This window comes from Schistocerca americana, chromosome 5 (genome assembly GCF_021461395.2).
Source record: "Schistocerca americana isolate TAMUIC-IGC-003095 chromosome 5, iqSchAmer2.1, whole genome shotgun sequence".
Classification (NCBI taxonomy): domain Eukaryota; kingdom Metazoa; phylum Arthropoda; class Insecta; order Orthoptera; family Acrididae; genus Schistocerca; species Schistocerca americana.
Window position 1 is genome coordinate 415922553 of NC_060123.1, and position 20414 is coordinate 415942966.

The 20414-nt window shown below is 38.9% G+C and overlaps 1 protein-coding gene across 1 annotated transcript in view; it reads left to right on the forward strand.

Moving 5' to 3' along the window:
- Positions 1-20414, forward strand: part of LOC124615990 (lysosomal acid glucosylceramidase-like) — a 182763-nt gene that overhangs the window by 77301 nt on the left and 85048 nt on the right. The window contains exon 6 of the mRNA XM_047144199.1: positions 4995-5155. Within this exon, the coding sequence (XP_047000155.1) occupies positions 4995-5155 (161 nt within the window). The remainder of the gene's footprint in view (positions 1-4994; positions 5156-20414) is intronic.

A 20414-nucleotide genomic window follows, 5' to 3' on the forward strand; every position in this document is an offset into this window, starting at 1 on the left:
GGAAACAGAAAATTAAAATGGAGTACAGAGAGTTGACGGCATTCAGTTCTGCTAACGACTATGCTGCACAGGCAGTGCTACTCAACTCACCTGCAACATAACACACATATGGCCACAACAGTGGATGCAAGACAAGTTGCTGTGGGAGACACTTTGCAACAATTAGTCAACAGGCTGTGGCAGCTTTTGGCATTCTTCTTCTCAGTCACTAATAATGGCACAGCAAAAATTTAGGACTGTTAATAGAGATCTTATGCTATATATGTGGTAATAAAACACTTCTGACACCAAACAGGAATGGATCTTGATCTTCTCATGTCATTTTTCTCCCTGGAAACCACTCACAGAACATTGAGGCAGTGCAGATGTACTAAATATATTTCACTGTTCATGATGGATGTATGTCACATCAAAGGAAACAGTAATGTGGTGGCCGAGTCCCTCTCACAATGCTTTGGTTGTGTAAAAGTGTCCCATGAAAGAGCATTGCTGAACATATATCTGAAGACCCAAAGCTACATTCAGCACTGGAGCACAGAAAGTCTGGCATTGTTTTGTCACAAATTCACTTCCAGAGCTCAATGTTTCATTATGGTCCAACATGTCTCACAACCTGCTGCAAGCTTTCATACCACAACAATGTTACCAACCAGTTTTTTAAGCACCCCATAATGTATCTCACCCTGGGGTGAGGCGATGGTTAGATTGTCAACAAAGAAGGTAGTCTGGCCAGGAATGAACAAAGACTGCCACAAGTGAACCCAGGCTTGTATGTACTAGATACCAATTATACAAATTTGGTAGGCATGTGTCAGCACCACTCAGCACCACAGTTATGCCTACAGCACATTTCTCACAAGTGCATGTGGACCAGGCTGGACCACTGCCTTACTCCAATAACTATTGTTATCTGCTGACTGTAGTGGACAGTTTTACATGACTGCCGGAGGCTTTCCCAATTACAGATATTGCAGCAATAACTGTGGTCTGAGCGTTGGTTAAAGCTGGAATTCCCAATATGAGGTTGCCCAACTGATTACTGTAGATGGGGGCAGACAGTCTGAGTCAATGTTATTCTATGAAATACTATGGCTCTGTGGTTCCTCCTACATTAGAATGACCAATTACCATCCCGCAAGTAACAGGGTGGTGGAGCCTCTTTATCGAACCTTGAAGGGTGCACTCATATGCAGAGGTGAGCATTTGATAGTGTCTTTACTGCTAGTTTATCTGGATTTATGGACTTGGAGGAATATGTGGGCTACTCTACAGCCAAGCTGGTCTATGGTGGAAATGTCAGATCATAAGCTAATTACTCTCAGAAAAGCTTCAGCTGTTACCACAGACAGAGAAATCTACTGAGGTTGGGAAATATCTACAAAAGAATATGGCCCTGTTCCATTAAAGCTCACATACACTGGACCATTCTAAGTCATCAGGAAGAATCAAGAAGAGAACAAACACCTTCAAGATATGGTGGAACAACTGTGAGGAAATAGTATCTATCGAATGTCTGAAGTCTGCATACTTTGAAAAGGGTTCAATAGAGTGGAAGCCTCTGGTCTCTCCAGATATGTTTTATGGTTACCTTGTCCCAACCCCCTGCCCCCCACACCACACACCTTACAAAGGCCTTGGGTTGGGCAGTGGAGGAGAAGCCAATGCAAGAGCTCATGTAACTGCAGACACCAATCTAATGGCATTAGTGGCAGTAACCAGAGCTGGTAGATCAGTCAGACACAAGGTTCATAATATCCCTTGGGCTCCAGGGTTCAAAATAGGGTGGTGGTGGAGGGGGTCTGATGTAGTGACCTGAAAAAAGCAGCAATCACAAACAAACAATTGACTAAATGTGTGTGAAATATTTTTGTATTTTATTTTTGTTCAGTTGGGGATTGCATGCTTTTGCTATATACCTAGATTTTATAAGGTGTAAAAATAAAGTGAATTAAAATTGCATATACACAACAGTGCATGTCTGTTCAATTAGTGTTTGGTTGGCATAGCTACCCCAACAAAAATCCTACAGAACATTCATTTTACTGAGGAACTATTTATTCTGTGTGACTGATTGTCAACCTTAAACTGTGACCATAAAATGCTGTGACAGGTTTCAACTTAGTCAATCTACTTAATAGAGCACAAGCAGTTTATTACAGACATTTCTTGCAGTCTGCTGGAAAATATTGTATACAATATGTGGTGCTAAAGACACAAGACTAATCACAAATGCGTACATACCTTTTACACAAGACTGCATAGGGACTTTATTGTTTTTCTGTTCTTTTGGAGTGCTAGACAGCCACTGTAGTAAACTGCTCATGCACTGAAAGTAAGTTGATTGATTTTGACACAATGTGCTACATAATTAGTTTTGCAAAAGTGAATTGCATATAAACTAGCACGAGCTTGCCTCAATTCATATACAACAAGAGATATATGCAGGATGCTCCTTGGAAGACAGTGCAGGCTAACTTAAGTCAGTGTATGAAAGTAAAGTCCATTCTGCGCTGTCTCAAATTTCTGCCTTTGACGAACAGAATCCACAATATTAGAACCTGAGCCAAGCGAGTAAAACACCTGCTGTACACTCCACAGATGACATCATAACTGTTCTAGGGCTGACTTATACATCAGATTCTGGTGTCGTTCCATCAGAGTGTACACCTAGTGACCAGTGCCCTCTGGCTAACAGCGATACAACAGCCAACAGTAACATATCACCATCTATCTGGTCTCCATAGTGGTATCAAGTGGTAATCTCCCTCAGTCCCCCCTCCTCCCTCCCACCCCTCTTCCTCCCTAGCAGTGACTGTCAGTGGAGGAGACTAAAGTGGTGCATGACCTGGTGAAACAGCTGCAATCGAGGGAGGTGGTTGGCATTGCTGTAGTAGGTCAATGCAGGATGACAGACTGTGCAAGATGCATAAGCCACTATGTAACTGGAGGGTCTGTCAGGGATGGAGATACCAGCACCTGCTGATCAGGAGGGCAGATTTTGTCAGTTCCACCAAAGTCCTTGGGCAGAAGCGATACTAAACTTCGAGGACCTACGGTGGATAGAAATCATTCTGTGGACCTAAGTTGGGTGGTGTCTGACTTGCAGGCCCACATTATGTTGCCCACTTGAAAAGGAGGGGCCTCAGCAGCACATGTGCCAGCAGTAGGTGCAGACTACCCAAGAATGTGCAGTGAAGGATAGCCACCAGGCTGCTTCACCAGGTAACAGTCAAGATAGCATTGTAATTTGCTAGAAAATGTTAGATGCAATGTTAGACATAAATTCCATACAGGTTACGAGCACATCATCATTCATTGATGCATATCCCTTTGCTGAAGGTTTGAGCCCCAATATGTCAAGGATAGTTGCATGAAAAAACATTTGTGTATGGTACATTTGAGTCCTTTTTCTGCCAACCTCTAGTACAAAAGCTTGAGATTGTGAAGGTGGTCCTCTGGAATTGTTTTGCTGTTTCGCCACAAGAAATGCATAAAACAAACCCTCCACTTGGAGGTGCAGTAACCAGCCTGCAAGTGCCCAGTCTATCTGCCATAATGATGTTACTGCATTGCTGGCCTCTGGGGTGGCTCATCATGTGGAAATCTAATGCAATGGTTTTAGGTCTAATTCCTGCTCACCGTGGCCTTTTTCAACAGTTGTGGCAGCTTCGTTACTTTTCTCAGTAGCACTGAAAAATTGTGGTGGTGTATTTTTGTAGTGTCCTTTATTCCAAACAGTGGTTTCAAGCACCTTTCCATTCTACTCTATCCTCTGCCAGCCTTTTCATCTCCAAATAACCACTGCAGCCCACATCTATCTGAATCTGCTTATTGTATTCATCCCTTGGCATCTATCTTCATATTCTATCCCCAGAACTTCACTCCATTACCAAACTGATGATTTGTTCATGTGTCAGGAAGTGTCCTATCAACTGATCACTTCTTTTAGTCAAACTGTCCCATGAATTTATTTTTTCTGGAATTTGATTTGATACCTCACTGTTAGCTGCTTGATCTATCCAGCTAATCTTCAGCATTTTTTTTGTAGCAAAACATTTCAAAAGCCTCTATTCTCTTTGTCTGAACTGCTTATCATCCGTGTTTCACTTCCATACAAAGCTACACTCCAGAAAAATACTCCAGAAAAGATTTTCTAACACTTAAATTTATATTAGATATTAACAAATACCTCTTTTCCAGAAGCGCTTTTCATCCTATAGCCAGTGTGCATCTTATATCCTGTCTGCTGTGGCTACTGTCAGTTGCTTTGCTGCCCAAATAACAAAACTCATCTACAACTTTTAGTGTTTCATTTCCTAACCTAATTCCTTCAGCACTGTCTGACATAATTTGACTGCAATCCATTACCCTTGTTTTACTTTCATTGATGTTCATCTTATAATGTGTTTTCAAGACAAAATCCACACTGTTCAGCTAATATTCCATGTCCTTTGCTTTGCCCTAACCCTGGGTTGCCTTAATCCTACATCACCAAGGCAACTTTGGGATCTGTTACTTCTAGATGCCTAACTCAAGATTACCTAGATTAGTTTTAATACCTGGTAGCCTTAACTTTTGGTAGCCTTTACCCTTGGTTGCCTTTACTCTTGACTGCCTTTGCTTTTCATTGCCTTGGTTATGACAGAAAGCTAAGGACTAAAATGTGTTACATCTTATATCATCCAAGTGAGTTTTCACAATGAGTTTACACACTCTTCTTGAACTAGTACTATAATCATATTCATGACCCCTTATTATTGCATATTCTCCCTTCATTCTTATCATGTAGTGGCTAACATCTGAGATGTAATAGCTGCATAATACTGACAAAGTCATCAGCTGACATTTTATATTAAAGCCGCAAGTATTGTCGAACACAAAAACAATACAGGTTATTGCTGTAATTAAGAGAAAAGGAAACAATTTTTTGATAGAATTGTACTGCAATAAACGGTTGACACATGAATTAATTTATGTGGTGTTATATTTCACAGATGCCTTTGATTAAATGGGCCCGGAATCTGAGGAACCAAAACCTGAAATTGAAAGCAGCAGCATGGAGTCCTCCCATATGGATGAAAACAAATTATGAGTTCACAGGTTCTTCTCTTCTTCTGGACCAATATTACCAGACATGGGCTGATTACCATATAAAGTCAGTACCCCCCAATTCAGTAATTATAAAATTTTGCATTACAGCTAAAGAGAAACTTGTGGGAGTTATATTATTAACGCAATCTGATAAATTGAAAATTTTGTCTTAGCATAGCTTCAAAATTTTCAAACTCAAAAATTGTAGACAGCTACTGGCTATTTTTCACATACAGCTCAATAACTGCTTAGAAAATCATGACCTTCTTTGTAATAGACAGCATGGTTTTTTACAAGAAAAAGTCTTTGAAATTGTTAATCAGACATTAACTGCATTTGAAAATAATAGCTCTCTTGTGCTATTTGATTTGAGTAAGACATTTGACTGTATATCCTTTCACATCTTACTAGCCAGACTACAATATCATGGAATAAATAATACACCATTATAGAAACTTCCTGGCAGATTAAAACTGTGTGCTGGACCGAGACTCGAACTCGGGGCCTTTGCCTTTCACAGGCAAGTGCTCTACCATCTGAGCCACCCAAGCACAACTCACGCCCCATCCTCACAGCCTTACTTCCACCACTACCTCGTCTCCTACTTTCCAAACTTCACAGAAGCTCTCCTGCAAACCTTGCAGAACTAGTGCTCCTTGAAGAAAGGATACACGGAGACGTGGTTTAGCCACAGCCTGGGGGATGTTTTCAGAATGAGATTTTCACTATGCAGCGTATTGTGCGCTGATATGAAACTTCCTGGCAGATTAAAACAGTGCACACACTGATGCAGAGTGAAAATCTCATTCTGGAAACATCCCCCAGGCTGTGGCTAAGCCATGTCTCCACATATCCTTTCTTCCAGGAGTGCTAGATCTGCAAGGTTTGCAGGAGAGCTTCTGTGAAGTTTGGAAAGTAAGAGACAAGGTAATGGCAGAAGTAAGGCTGTGAGGATGGGGCATAAGTTGTGCTTGGGTGGCTCAGATGGTAGAGCACTTGCCCGTGAAAGGCAAAGGTCCGGAGTTCGAGTCTCAGTCCGGCACACAGTTTTAATCTGCCAGGAAGTTTCATATTGGCACACACTCCGCTGCAGAGTGAAAATCTCATTCTCAATACACCTTTATAATTAATTGATTCTTATCTAAATAGCAGGAGAAATTTTGTGTCAGTTCAAACTAGGCATTTTACCTCGAAGAAAGTCATGTCTAGTGTACCCCATGATTCTGTCCTTGGACCATCTTCATTGTTGCAATTAATGATTTGCCATGTTATGTTGGACTTCAGTAAGTTATCTGATATGAAAATGATACAACTTTAATTACCACAGGTCACAACAAAGGTTTCACCAGAAGTCACAGGACACTTTCTTTTTCTCTAAACTGACTATCATCTACAAACTACTGTGTGAACCAGAAAAAATTCAGCATCTGCAGCTGAGACTAGCTATAGATGTAAAATCAAAATCTGTAAAACTGTTGGGAATATATATTGATTCCGAAATAAACTGGCAACCCCACATTAACCATATCTGCAAAGAGATTTCATGGGTGTCCTGTCTCATACGGAAATTAGCTGATCTAGTGAGTAATAAATATCTTTAGACAAGTTACTTTGGACTTTTTCAGTCTCTCACACCTTAGGAGCTGTTGCTATAGGGTCACTCATGTCATGGCAGTGATGTACTACTGAATCAGAAATAGGTTCTATTAATAATGTATAAGATAAATCCAAAGGAGCACTGCCATCCTTTATTCAGTAAGATCAAAGTATTGACAGTGATAAATCTTGATATCTATGCATCATTAATACATGTTGAAAACAACATAACAGAGCTTAACACCTGAGAGAATATGCACTGTTATGACACCAGAAACAAAAAATGTATAGACATTCCTAGGCATAGGCTGACAGAAAGGGCAATACTCACAAAGTGAGGTGCCTGAAATTTTTTAATGAATTACCACATTATGAACTCAACATATGTGTCAACAATTTTAAAAGTAAATTGTAAAATTGGTAAATAGACAATCCATTTTACAGTTTAAGAGACTTCTTTGATGCTTGTAATGTAAAAATTGAGTTTCTGGTTTATGATAGTTATTTTGTACAACTGGTTAATATAGGATAAATAAAACATATGTGATTAGTACAGTGATTGCTGTTGCATCATGTCATCAATGTAAAGCTTGTTTCAGTGCATGAGGTCAACAGCAATAAAGAACCTGACTCTGAATTTTAAAGTAAAACATCAAAAAAGGTAACACAAACTATAAGAAAACAATCAGTTAACATTATATGGACTACAGTTTGCTAATATGTCTTTGCATTGTTTGGATAATATGTGATGATTGTTTTCTTAAGTGAGAAAAGAGGAGTGTTGTTCATGTGTACTATATTCTACTTGTTCAAGCATTAACTCATGAATCATGTTTCATGAAACATAACCTCAGGTAGGGCGTGCTGAGATGTGGAACAAGTCATCAAATATATTGACAAAGTAAGGAAGATGTCAGAAACTAATTAATAATTAAGTATTTAAAACTCTTAACACACATTTGTGCCTAGTCAGGCTAAAAGTAACAGTACAGTTAGCAGGAAAATTGTTACTCTGAAGCAGGGAAAAACAGCTGTTTCTCCTTTATATTAGATAACTGCAATTTGTTTCCTGTTGCTAACTTGAAATTCAGCAAATTTGTTGACAACTTCTCATTTATGATGAAGCAAATAGACTTCACACCATCTGCTGTGGTCACAAAAAATTTTGCACCACCTTGAGATCTTTCTCTGTTTGGTTCTCAGGTATCAGAGTGGACTAACTTCATAAGTTTGTTTCAGTTCCTTCTCATTCAGTGTATGGAGTGGACATAGTGATTCCAGACACTGACATCACTGAATTTCAGACCTGTCACAGACTTGTTTTTGAGCATTTTGATCATATCTCATGAATTCAGGTGGTCTAATTGAGCATGGCAGTTTTGCGTATCACTTTTTGTAACTTTTGGCTTCGAAAAGACACATGCCTTTGCACCATTTTCCTGTAAATGAAACCAGTTACCTCTTAAGTGCCACATGTGTGGTCTTTGGCCACAACCTTTGCCACATTTAAAGTGTTCTTCATTGTTATGGAGATGGAACCACTGACAGCAGATGTGCTGTGTATGTCACCTTCATCTGTTACTTTCGTAGCCCTAAATTCACTTGTGTTTCTGTCACATTTGTGATTAATTTTGGACTTTTGCACATGTGTGATGTGCAGCCACTGGGTATGTACCGAAAACTGTTGGTCACAAAACTTTGGAGTGCGCTCATTCATAGAGAAACAGCAATGAAGTTCAACAACATTGTCTGCAGCTTGCACACTTAGTTTCTTCTTGAGAAAGCACTCATCTTCTCTACTTCCTTTCTTGTTACAAAGCTGCATTTGCACTCTGACTTTTCCCTTTTTTGTTTGTTCTGTGTTGGTGCAAGGTGCCATTGAGAGGGCATAGCAGTGACCAGACACTCATTGCAAGTAAGAATTTCTATCTGGCTTTCCACACAATAGGATGGCCAGATGACGGCAGAGGGAGGAGAGACTGACTGTGACAGCCAAGTGACTTAGACACACCTATAACTATGTCTCACAATGTAGTCTCAAATATACACTATTAACAACAATGTAATTTTATTTTCCTTTGCAAAGAGTCTATGCATTTGTATAGATTGAGGAAAGAGCAAGGCATCACACAATTACCACACATCTTGTGGATGCCTACAATTCGGTCCTCTGGGCACAATGGAAACAAATGAAACTATTCAGAAGTGTTCCATCACAAACAGTATGTTGCGCTTTGATTTGTACCTACCACAAACTGCGACCATCAGCTTTTGTGGCTTTGTGTGTGATTCTCTCAGATTAGCATGTGTTATAAGTTCCTCCCACATATCAAGAGTGAGGTACATCTGCAGTAGAGCTCTTCAGTCACTGGGGCACAAATTCCACAAGAACCATGTTGTGAAGTGCGTCTCAAGCCCGGAGACATTGTTGACTGACAGTTCTGACAACATAACACCAGTAAGCCATCCATTGCCAAAACCACCAGCAGCTGCAGCCCTGTCAGTGCACCATAGGTACTGTTCTCCTACTCTGTAAGCAGTCTGGCTCTATTTACTTAACATGTTATCCTGTGTGCTGATATTTTTAATTATGGATCCTGTCAAAAAATAAAGTATAATTAAGAAAATAGTGTGATTGAGGAATGAGTGACTAGACCCTGCACATTTGTTAACAGCTTTCAGGAAGGATCAAATTGCAATTACTTTAGACTAAGACAGCCATTGCTAAATACAAGTAAAGATGAGTACAATGGCATTCTGAGATGGTTAGAGAATAATGACTGGAAGGATCACATGATGCAGATAGGGAGTCATTTGAAGACTTGTGCTTAAATTTTGAATGAAAAATAATGACATTACTCAAGTCAAAGTTGTCTTACCTCCTCATCCTGGAAGTTCATGCAATGCACATGAAATAAAGCTCCAAGCAATTTTGTTGCCAAAATTTTATGGTGGCATTGCAGAATTTGCGAATTTTCGCAACACCTTGAAGGCACTAGTTATTAGCAATGAGTCCTTAACTATTTTACAATGGTACTATTATTTGTTGTCATGTGATTCTGGTGAAGCTTGTAAGCTGAATGAAAACTCAGTGGTTACAGAAAGTAACTTCAGGATTGCATGGGATCTGCTTATTCAAAACTGTAATAATCCCATAATAATTGTTGATTTGCACACAAAAGAACTTCTGAATCTGCTATCATCAAAACTGAGTCCGCTAAGGACTCATGGACATTAATTAGCCATCTAATGAGAAATCTGAACATGATTGAGGTCATGCTGGTTGACATTAAATTGCATGAGGTACTTGTGTCACATATTTTTCTGGGTCACAATAGTGTGAATCTGAGGAAATAGTGAAAATCTAAAACAGTAGTCACCACATTTCCTCATCTGAAAAATCTGGCTGCATGTCTAGAAATCAGCTGCCAGATGTTAGAGCTTATTTATTTGGACAAAATGCTGCAGCAGTCCCATTAGCAAGCCATGCTTACTAATGCAGAAGGGTACAATTTTTGACAAACATTTCTCACCACTGCCCCCAAATGTGAATTCTGTTATTCGACTCAAAGAATAAGTAGGCTTCCTAAGTTCAAACAGAGGCATGTTGCAAGAAGAATAAACTTTATGAACAGACAAAAGCTGTGGTTCACTGTCTGGCATGGCACGAAACATAGGTAGAAGGAATACCAGGCTGGCAGCTGCCGCGTTTGTAACAACACCACACTACGCTTCTGCACAAGGAACAAGTCACCTGTAGTTGTGATACCACAACAGAAAACATACTGCACAGTTAAACACAACCACCAAAATGCAGAAGTACTATTATCAACTGCTCTTGTAAACAATGCCAAGAAGAATGGGAAGATGTTCCAATGTGGAGCACTTCTTGACATAACTAGCAGCTTAGCAAACTGAATGGGATTACAGCTCAGCTGGCATCCAATACCAGTTAGTGGTGTCAGTGATGTTCAAACCACAGAGTCGTTGCATGTTTGTGACGTGTATTTTTTCCTCAAGATTTGCTAACTACCAAACACATGCTGTCTCAGCATTACTGCCTCATATAAGAGGGCCAGTCCCAACAGCACCCCTTGAAATCTCCATCTGGCAGCTTCCTAAGCACATAACATTAAAAGGTCCATCATTCAGTAAAACTTGTGATATTCATCTGCTGGGTCCACTGACCTTTTTTTAAGTATAGATACTTGGTCAGCTAACTGGAGAGAACCACCCAACCTTACAAGACACGTCATTCGGTTTGACTATGTTAGTAAAGATACCTCCTACTCAGTCACGTCCAGTGGTTCTGGCAGCAAGAAGAAATGAAGGCTGTGCTGTGCACATGGAGGAACAGCAATTATGTTAGGAGAATTTTGAGAAAAATCATTAAGAGGAAAGTTACGAGCAGGAGAACTTCACCACAGAAGCAAAGGCATTCATTCATATGATGTGACAGCAACACTATTACAAGGATACTGAAGAAATACAATATGATCAAACAGTCTCCAAGGAAAGCAAACTTATCTTGCTTCATCTCTTTCTGGACAAGGAATGGTGGTTAAACATGGGTTACAAACTGGGACAGTCAGCAGCTTCTTATAGTCAGAAGCACCCCATAATTCTTCTTCCTAAGCATCATGTAACTAAATTAGTAGTCAATATAATAGAAGGAAACATTCCACGTGGGAAAAATTATATATAAAAACAAAGATGAGGTGACTTACCGAACGAAAGTGCTGGCAGGTCGATAGACACACAAACAAACACAAACATACACACAAAATTCAAGCATTCGCAACAAACTGTTGCCTCATCAGGAAAGGGGGAAGGAGAGGGGAAGACGAAAGGAAGTGGGTTTTAAGGGAGAGGGTAAGGAGTCATTCCAATCCCGGGAGCGGAAAGACTTACCTTAGGGGGAAAAAAGGACAGGTATACACTCGCACACACGCACATATCCATCCACACATACACACACAAGCAGACATATTTAAAGACAAAGATTTTGGGCAGAGATGTCAGTCGAGGCAGAAGTGTAGAGGCAAAGAAGTTGTTGAAACACAGGTGAGGTATGAGTGGCGGCAACTTGAAATTAGCGGAGATTGAGTCCTGGCGGATGACGAGAAGAGAGGATATACTGAAGGGCAAGTTCCCATCTCCGGAGTTCGGATAGGTTGGTGTTGGTGGGAAGTATCCAGATAACCCGGACGGTGTAACACTGTGCCAAGATGTGCTGGCTGTGCACCAAGGCATGTTTAGCCACAGGGTGATCCTCATTACCAACAAACACTGTCTGCCTGTGTCCATTCATGCGAATGGACAGTTTGTTGCTGGTCATTCCCACATAGAATGCATCACAGTGTAGGCAGGTCAGTTGGTAAATCACGTGGGTGCTTTCACACGTGGCTCTGCCTTTGATCGTGTACACCTTCCGGGTTACAGGACTGGAGTAGGTGGTGGTGGGAGGGTGCATGGGACAGGTTTTGCATCGGGGGCGGTTACAAGGATAGGAGCCAGAGGGTAGGGAAGGTGGTTTGGGGATTTCATAGGGATGAACTAACAGGTTACGAAGGTTAGGTGGATGGTGGAAAAACACTCTTGGCGGAGTGGGGAGGATTTCATGAAGGATGGATCTCATTTCAGGGCAGGATTTGAGGAAGTCGTATCCCTGCTGGAGAGCCACATTCAGAGTCTGGTCCAGTCCCAGAAAGTATCCTGTCACAAGTGGGGCACTTTTGTGGTTCTTCTGTGGGGGATTCTGGGTTTGAGGGGACGAGGAAGTGGCTCTGGTTATTTGCTTCTGTACCAGGTCGGGAGGGTAGTTGCGGGACGCAAAAGCTGTTTTCAGGTTGTTGGTGTAATGATTCAGGGATTCCGGACTGGAGCAGATTCGTTTGCCACGAAGACCTAGGCTGTAGGGAAGGGACCGTTTTATGTGGAATGGGTGGCAGCTGTCATAATGGAGGTACTGTTGCTTGTTGGTGGGTTTGATGTGGACGGACGTGTGAAGTTGGCCATTGGACAGGTGGAGGTCAACGTCAAGGAAAGTGGCATGGGATTTTTACACTCTATTGTTGGTTTGCATGACAACAAAGGCGATACACAATGAGCTTGTCACTGATCTGTCCTTCCAAGCTCAATCCCAAGCTCCTTGAAGATTTATTTCACTGTAGAGCACTTGCATAAATATTTACAGTGACAATGGGAAGATGTTCATGGCACCAAGGAATGAGCTGAGTGAACTGCATAAACTGTTCAGCTCTCAGTTTCATTCAATAGAAATCCAGAACTATGCATTACAGAGTGGGATATTGTGGCATTTTATTGGGTGGCATTTTATTGCATATCACACTCTGCATTTTGGTGGACTATGGGAAACATATATAGAATGCATCCAGACACATTTAAAGAGAGCTGTGGCCAACCAAGTGTTGATGTTTGAAGAATTATACACACTTCTAACTCAAATTGACATGTGTTTGAATTCCCAGCCCATTATACAACTTCCTGATAACCCAAGTGCATTCTTGAATCTTACTCCACACCATGTTCTTACGAGTGAACTCTGAAATCTTGATAAGAGTCTCAGAGCCAGGCTTGCATTCAGAGGCATCATCCAGGTTTTTGAGATGGCAGTTCATCCAGCAGTATCAGCAGCATAAGTGAGAATGATGGTCAAAGGACTACCTTATCACAGCAGCAGCAGCAAACAAAAGACAATCTACAGCCAGGTACACTTGTCCTCCTCAAGGAAGACAATTTGCCAGAGTTCGTGTGGCAATATGGGGACATTTTTTTGCACACAGCCTAGTCCTGATGGTATTATAATCTACCCCTTCCTCACATCATTTGTTGATTGTCATTGTCTTTATGGTTAACTCTTTTAATAGATTCTGAGAGGAGTGAGATTTACAGTAAACTTTTTACTCATCTTCCTTCTCACAATTGGCTCTTGTTCTTCACATCTAGGTGCTGATTCTTGAAGTTGAAATTTTTGACATTATAGGTTATCATGGTTCCAATTGACAATAAGTTTGAAGTAAGTGTGCACTGTATTTTTTGTTTTCATGTTAATTTTATTCTCTCACATTTATCTATATAACAATGTCTTTTGAATTTTCACGCTAACAAATCTGAAATTACATTGTTAATCCTAAATATAAAAACATGTCTGGTCACATCAGAGGCATGTCCACTGCTACTTCACTCTGCGATAATAACAATATTCCAGACGGTTTACAAATTTTCTTGACAAATGAATTTCTATTAATTTATATTATTATTTTATAAATGAATCCAGAAATAAACATAATAAATAGCGTCAAATGGTCTAATAATAAAAATTTTAATTGTGACAAATATTTCGTAATTTCAAATATTTATAACATCCAAACTAAAATATTTTATAAAATCATTCCTTTCCATAAATTTTAGCTTGAAATACAATGTAATGTGTATAAAATTACATGAAAGTTTTCAGAAAAGCAACTGAGTTAATACTGAACTGTCCAAAATCCGAAAAATAATACTGGTATTGAAAAATACTGTTGACAATAATATGGAATAATAATATGGAAACAGTGTGTTTACAATATTTTGTGACCTACTATGAGGTTTGCCAAATGGTGTACAAAATGATGCCAAAAGATAGAATACAGATTGTCAAAGTTAAATTCTGAAATTACAAGAAAATTTTAGGTTGTATGATCATCACTTCCCTATGAACATAAGTATAGGTTACTTACTTTACACGTGGCTAAGGCCTTATCGACCATACACCTGCTCTACGAGCCTCTTCCAATTATTTCTATCCAGAGAAATTGTTGTCCAATCAGAGTTGATGCCCATCCTAGCTGCATCTTCCCGGATATTCTCCATCCACCTAATTCGAGGTCTTCCTCTTCTTCTCTTTCCTTCTAATTTCTTAGTGGATGCTATTTTGGGTAGTCTGTTCTCCGGCATCCTTGCTACATGACCAGCCCAGTTCAGTCTTCTCTTCTTTAACATTTCCACAACGGTACTATGTTTGTACAGCTCCCGTAGTTCTTCATTTTTCCTTATCCTCCACTCCAAGACATTTTCATCGAAGATTGGTCCAAATATTTTTCTTAGTATTTTTCTTTCAAATATCAACAGTTTTTCTTCATCTTTTTTCCTGAATGTAATAGCTTCACATCCATATAATGCTACTGGTACAATAGTTGACTGATAAAAACGGATTTTGAATTCAGTACTAAGTGATCTCATCCTTAAAATTTTGATACAGCTGTAAAAAGTTCTATTAGCTGCTATTTCTATTTCTGCTTTGTCTTTAAATATGTCTGCTTGTGTCTGTATATGTGTGGATGGATATGTGTGTGTGTGCGAGTGTATACCCGTCCTTTTTTCCCCCTAATGTAGGTCTTTCCGCTCCCGGGATTGGAATGAGTCCTTACCCTCTCCCTTAAAACCCACATCCTTTCGTCTTTCCCTCTCCTTCCCTCTTTCCTGATGAGGCAACAGTTTGTTGCGAAAGCTTGAATTTTGTGTGCATGTTTGTGTTTGTTTGTGTGTCTGTCGACCTGCCAGCACTTTCATTTGGTAAGTCACTACATCTTTGTTTATATATATATATATATATATATATATATATATATATATATATATATATATATATATATATATAATGGAAGGAAACATTCCACGTGGGAAAAATTATATATAAAAACAAAGATTAGGTGACTTACCGAACAAAAGCGCTGGCAGGTCGATAGACACACAAACATACACACAAAATTCAAGCTTTCGCAACAAACTGTTGCCTCATCAGGAAAGAGGGAAGGAGAGGGGAAGACGAAAGGAAGTGGGTTTTAAGGGAGAGGGTAAGGAGTCATTCCAATCCCGGGAGCGGAAAGACTTACCTTAGGGGGAAAAAAGGACAGGTATACACTCGCACACATGCACATATGTCTGCTTGTGTCTGTATGTGTGGATGGATATGTGCGTGTGTGCGAGTGTATACCTGTCCTTTTTTCCCCCTAAGGTAAGTCTTTCCGCTCCCGGGATTGGAATGACTCCTTACCCTCTCCCTTAAAACCCACTTCCTTTCGTCTTCCCCTCTCCTTCCCTCTTTCCTGATGAGGCAACAGTTTGTTGCGAAAGCTTGAATTTTGTGTGTATGTTTGTGTTTGTTTGTGTGTCTATCGACCTGCCAGCGCTTTTGTTCGGTAAGTCACCTCATCTTTGTTTTTATATATATATATATATATATATATATATATATATATATATATATATAGAGGGAAAGATTCCATGTGGGAAAAATATATCTAAGAACAAAGATGATGTGACTTACCAAACGAAAGTGCTGGCACGTCGATAGACACACAAACAAACACAAATATACACACAAAATTCTAGCTTTTGCAACCAACGGTTGCTTCGTCAGGAAAGAGGGAAGGAGAGGGAAAGACGAAAGGATGTGGGTTTTAAAGGAAAGGGTAAGGAGTCATTCCACTCCTGGGAGCGGAAAGACTTACCTTAGGGGGAAAAAAGGACAGGTATACACTCACACACACACACACATATCCATCCGCACATACACAGACACAAGCAGACATTTGTAAAGGCAAAGAGTTTGGGCCAAATGTCTGCTTGTGTCCGTTTGTGTTTGTTTGTGTGTCTATCGACCTGCCAGCACTTTCATTCGGTACGTCACATCATCTGTGCTTATTATATATATATATATATATATATATATATATATATATATATAGAGTCACATGGTGTGTATATATATCAAAATCTAAAGCACAAATCTATTATGTAACAGAATTATATAGCTGTATGAACGTGCAAATATAGTGTGGCATAGACTTAAACTCAGTCAATAGATAAGACAGAACTTTAGAAATCACATCATTTTACATACTACATTCCTGACAAAGGAGAAAGAAAAAAAGAGGAAAAGGAGAAAGAAAAAAGAAATAGGTGCTTGTGGATCATGTCTATAAGCTTTCAGTTCAGTGATATTGTGTGATCCAAACAACTTCTTAGAATTAGGATATACAAGTTTGTATGCATTAGGATGCAGATTTTCAGGAATTTTGAATTGTCTTATATAAATATCAAAGATATCAGCACTTTAGATTTTTCTTTGGCTTTCACCAACACAAGATCTCCTAACTCAAACTTAGGAAAAGTTGCCTTTATCATCATGTCTTTGCTTTCTCCTATCCATCTGCTTTTTCATCATCTCACTGACCTGCTTTTCTCTCTCTTGTGGTGACAGAATTTTATTTAGTGAAAACATTCTCAGAAATAAAGTTAGCTGCTCTGTGATTAAACATTATTTAAAATGGTGAAAAACCTGTTAAAGAATGTTATAAGCTGTTCATAATATCCTCAAAATCATCGACATAATCTAACCAACTGGTATGATTCTTACTACAATATATCCTAAACAGTCTTCCAATTTCTCTAATATATCTCTCTGCAGGATTACTCGATGGGTGGTACACAGAGGTTAGAATACGCCTTATTTTTGCATGATCAATAAAGTCTTTCCAAGTTTGTGATATTAACTGAGAACCGCTGTCCCATAAAATTGATGAAAATATGTGTTTTCAAACTTAGAAATGATTTGCTTACTGGTAGCTTTCTTAAGAGGAAACAGCCTTATGAACTTCAAAAATACATCAACTACCACCAAAACATAAATCGATTCTTAGACTTAGGCAAAGATCCATAGATGTCCACAGACATCAGGTCTAGGTTACTATTAGGCAGTATGTTTTGCACTTGACCTCTACTTGTTTCGTTACTTACCTTCACCCTTTCACATCTGTTACAGCTGGCAGTCTTGTTCTTGACTCTCCTTCCTATGTTATAAAAATAGATGTTTTCCTGAATCTTTTGTGTACATTAGGTTGATCCACAATGACCTTAACTCTCATGTGTATAAGTAATTTAAGTATCAATACACTGTTCCGGCCAACATAGTTTCCAACCATCTGAGTCAGTCTTACGTCTCCTGAATAAAATACCCTTGTGTACATCATAATATTGTTCAGTCTTTTCACCTCATTTCTTACCCAACATGCTCATAACCAATTTCCAGTTTTGATCATGATTTTGATACCAGCAGATGTCTGCAAATATTCAAGATCTCTTATTCCTCTTTCAGACCTTGAAGTACATAATTTTAAACTCTTTCTCTCCTTCTCCAAAGATGTTAGATGAGTCACTCCCTAAAGGTAGCCTGGACAAAGCATCAGCAACTACATTGTCTGTGCCCTTAATACATCTGATTTCATAATTGAACTGCTCTAAAAGCAAGCTCCAATGAGTAATTCCATTATGGTACAGCTTACAATCCTGGAGATAACATTGTGCTTTGTGATCAGTGTAGATGATTACTTTGAGACCTAGTAAATAATTTTTAAACTTGATGAATGCCCAATGTACAGCCAAAAGTTCTTTCTCAGTTAGAGTGTATGTCTTTTCATGCTTCTGACATACTCTACTAGCAAATGCCAGTGATCTATGTTCAATAACACCTTCAACTTCAACCTCCTGAAATAAATGAGCACCAAAACCAACATCATTAATGTCAGTCATAATACAAACAAGAAGAGACAAATCCAGTCTGAACAATACCTGACTCTGACAAAACTGTCCTTTGATCTCATCGAAAGCACACTGACATTCGTGATGCAAATCACAAACAGTATTCTTGTTGAAAAGTTCACACAGGTATGAAGCATTCAAATCTTGGCTGCTAAAAATTTTTGTATAGAATCCAGTTAACCCAAAAAATGATATAAGCTGTTTTTTGTTGCAAGGAGCAGGAAAATTAGCAATGACATTGAGTTTCTCTTTATCAGGTGCAATTCCTTTTTTAGATATAACAGGTCCTAAAAATTTTACTTCTTCCACACCAAATTTACACTTACCTATTTTCAAAGTCATAACTCCTGATTCCAATTTTGAAAACACATCTCTTAACAGATCCAAACGCTGTTCCCCAGTCTATTCAGTGACCAAAGTGTCGTCAACACACAAAATTACTTTTGAACTTATTTCACTCCCCACGACAGAATCCATTGCTCTTATGAATTCAGCTATAGACACATTTAGCCCAAATAGCACCACAAAGTATTGAAAACACTTACCTCCACAAAAAATGCAGTATACTTTCTAAAATTAATTCCACATGGAATCATATGAAATCCAAGAGGTCAAGTCCCAACTACTCATGAAATTTACATAATAAAATTTGTGTAACAGCTCATCCATGTTCTCAGGATGGTTAGTCTCTCTGATAAGAAACTTATTAAGATGCCTAGAGTTCAAAACAATTCTCAGTCCACCATTTCTCTTACTTATCACAACCAAAGGACTTTTGTAAGCACTCCAACTTCTCTCAATTACTCCCCACATTTCCATTTTCTGAATTTCTTTCTCCACATCTGTCCTTTTTGAAAATGGTATATTACAAGGATTGACAAAGAAAGGCTAATAGCCATTCACTTTCCCTGGTATTTCACTGAACACATTTCTAAACTCCAATAACAAATTCCTAAGTTGCTCCTTCTGTTAGACATTAAGAGTTTTAGTTTCTCTCACTTTAGAATCTACTAGACTTTCAAAATACTGATCCTTAGTCTCATCAAAATTTATATTGTCATAAAACATCTGGTGCTCACTTTGGTTGACAGTGTTTTGCAAATAGTTACAACTTTTCCCACAGTTTGAAATACACAAATTATCTTTCACATAAATATTACTTTTAGGTTCAAAAATAAAAAATTATTTAGCACTCCATCCAAAACAAACCTCAACTTTCACTATCCAGTCCATACAAAGAACTATATTTTCTTCCAAACTAGGGACCACTAAGCATCCATATTCGAAGGAGTATAAAGTTAAAACTACCTGAGATCTTACCAGCTCACTTTGATTACCTGTAGCTCCTCTTACCTTTACACCTACAATGTGCATTTCCTCAAAATTCTTACTATACTTGATCTTGTCTCTAAACTGTTCAGATATACGACAAATCGAGCTACTTGTAGCCATCAAAGAGTTGCCTTCCCTCAGATCAATTTCAACTTTAATGTAAGGGCACCAAAAATCTGAATCATCCTCTCTGTTGTCAGACACTTCATGCAAAGGCCTCTTTCAGTTTCATCAAATGTTCCATCCACACTGTCCTCACAAGGTTTTATCAGCTTTACATGTATCATAACATTACTTTGATTACTCATGTTGTCAGGTAAAGACTGAACACAATGAATAGATTCCATGGCATAACTAACATCATTTGTTACAGAAAAAACACAAAACACATTACTGTCAAAATTACACTTCCTGCTTAAATCCTATTTCACAAACAAACTTCAAAAAGTTTTCACCTTTACTCTCCAGGCTCACAGATAGCTCACCTTCACTGTTTGGATCATTACTCTGAATGACAGTAATGCAAAACTATTTTGAATGGACTGTTACTCCATGACCATCCTTACACATCACGTACATCACTTACCTTACATGTATTTGAAACATCATTTACAAACAACTGCAACTTAATTATTCTTAAACTCCACAAATACCTCATACTCATCATCATCATATTCCTCCAAAATTACTTCATCAACAACATCACTGACAATACACGTCTCATCTCCATCAAAGTTACTTACCTTGCTTATATTCATTTGCAATAAGCTACCAGTCTCAGACTTACC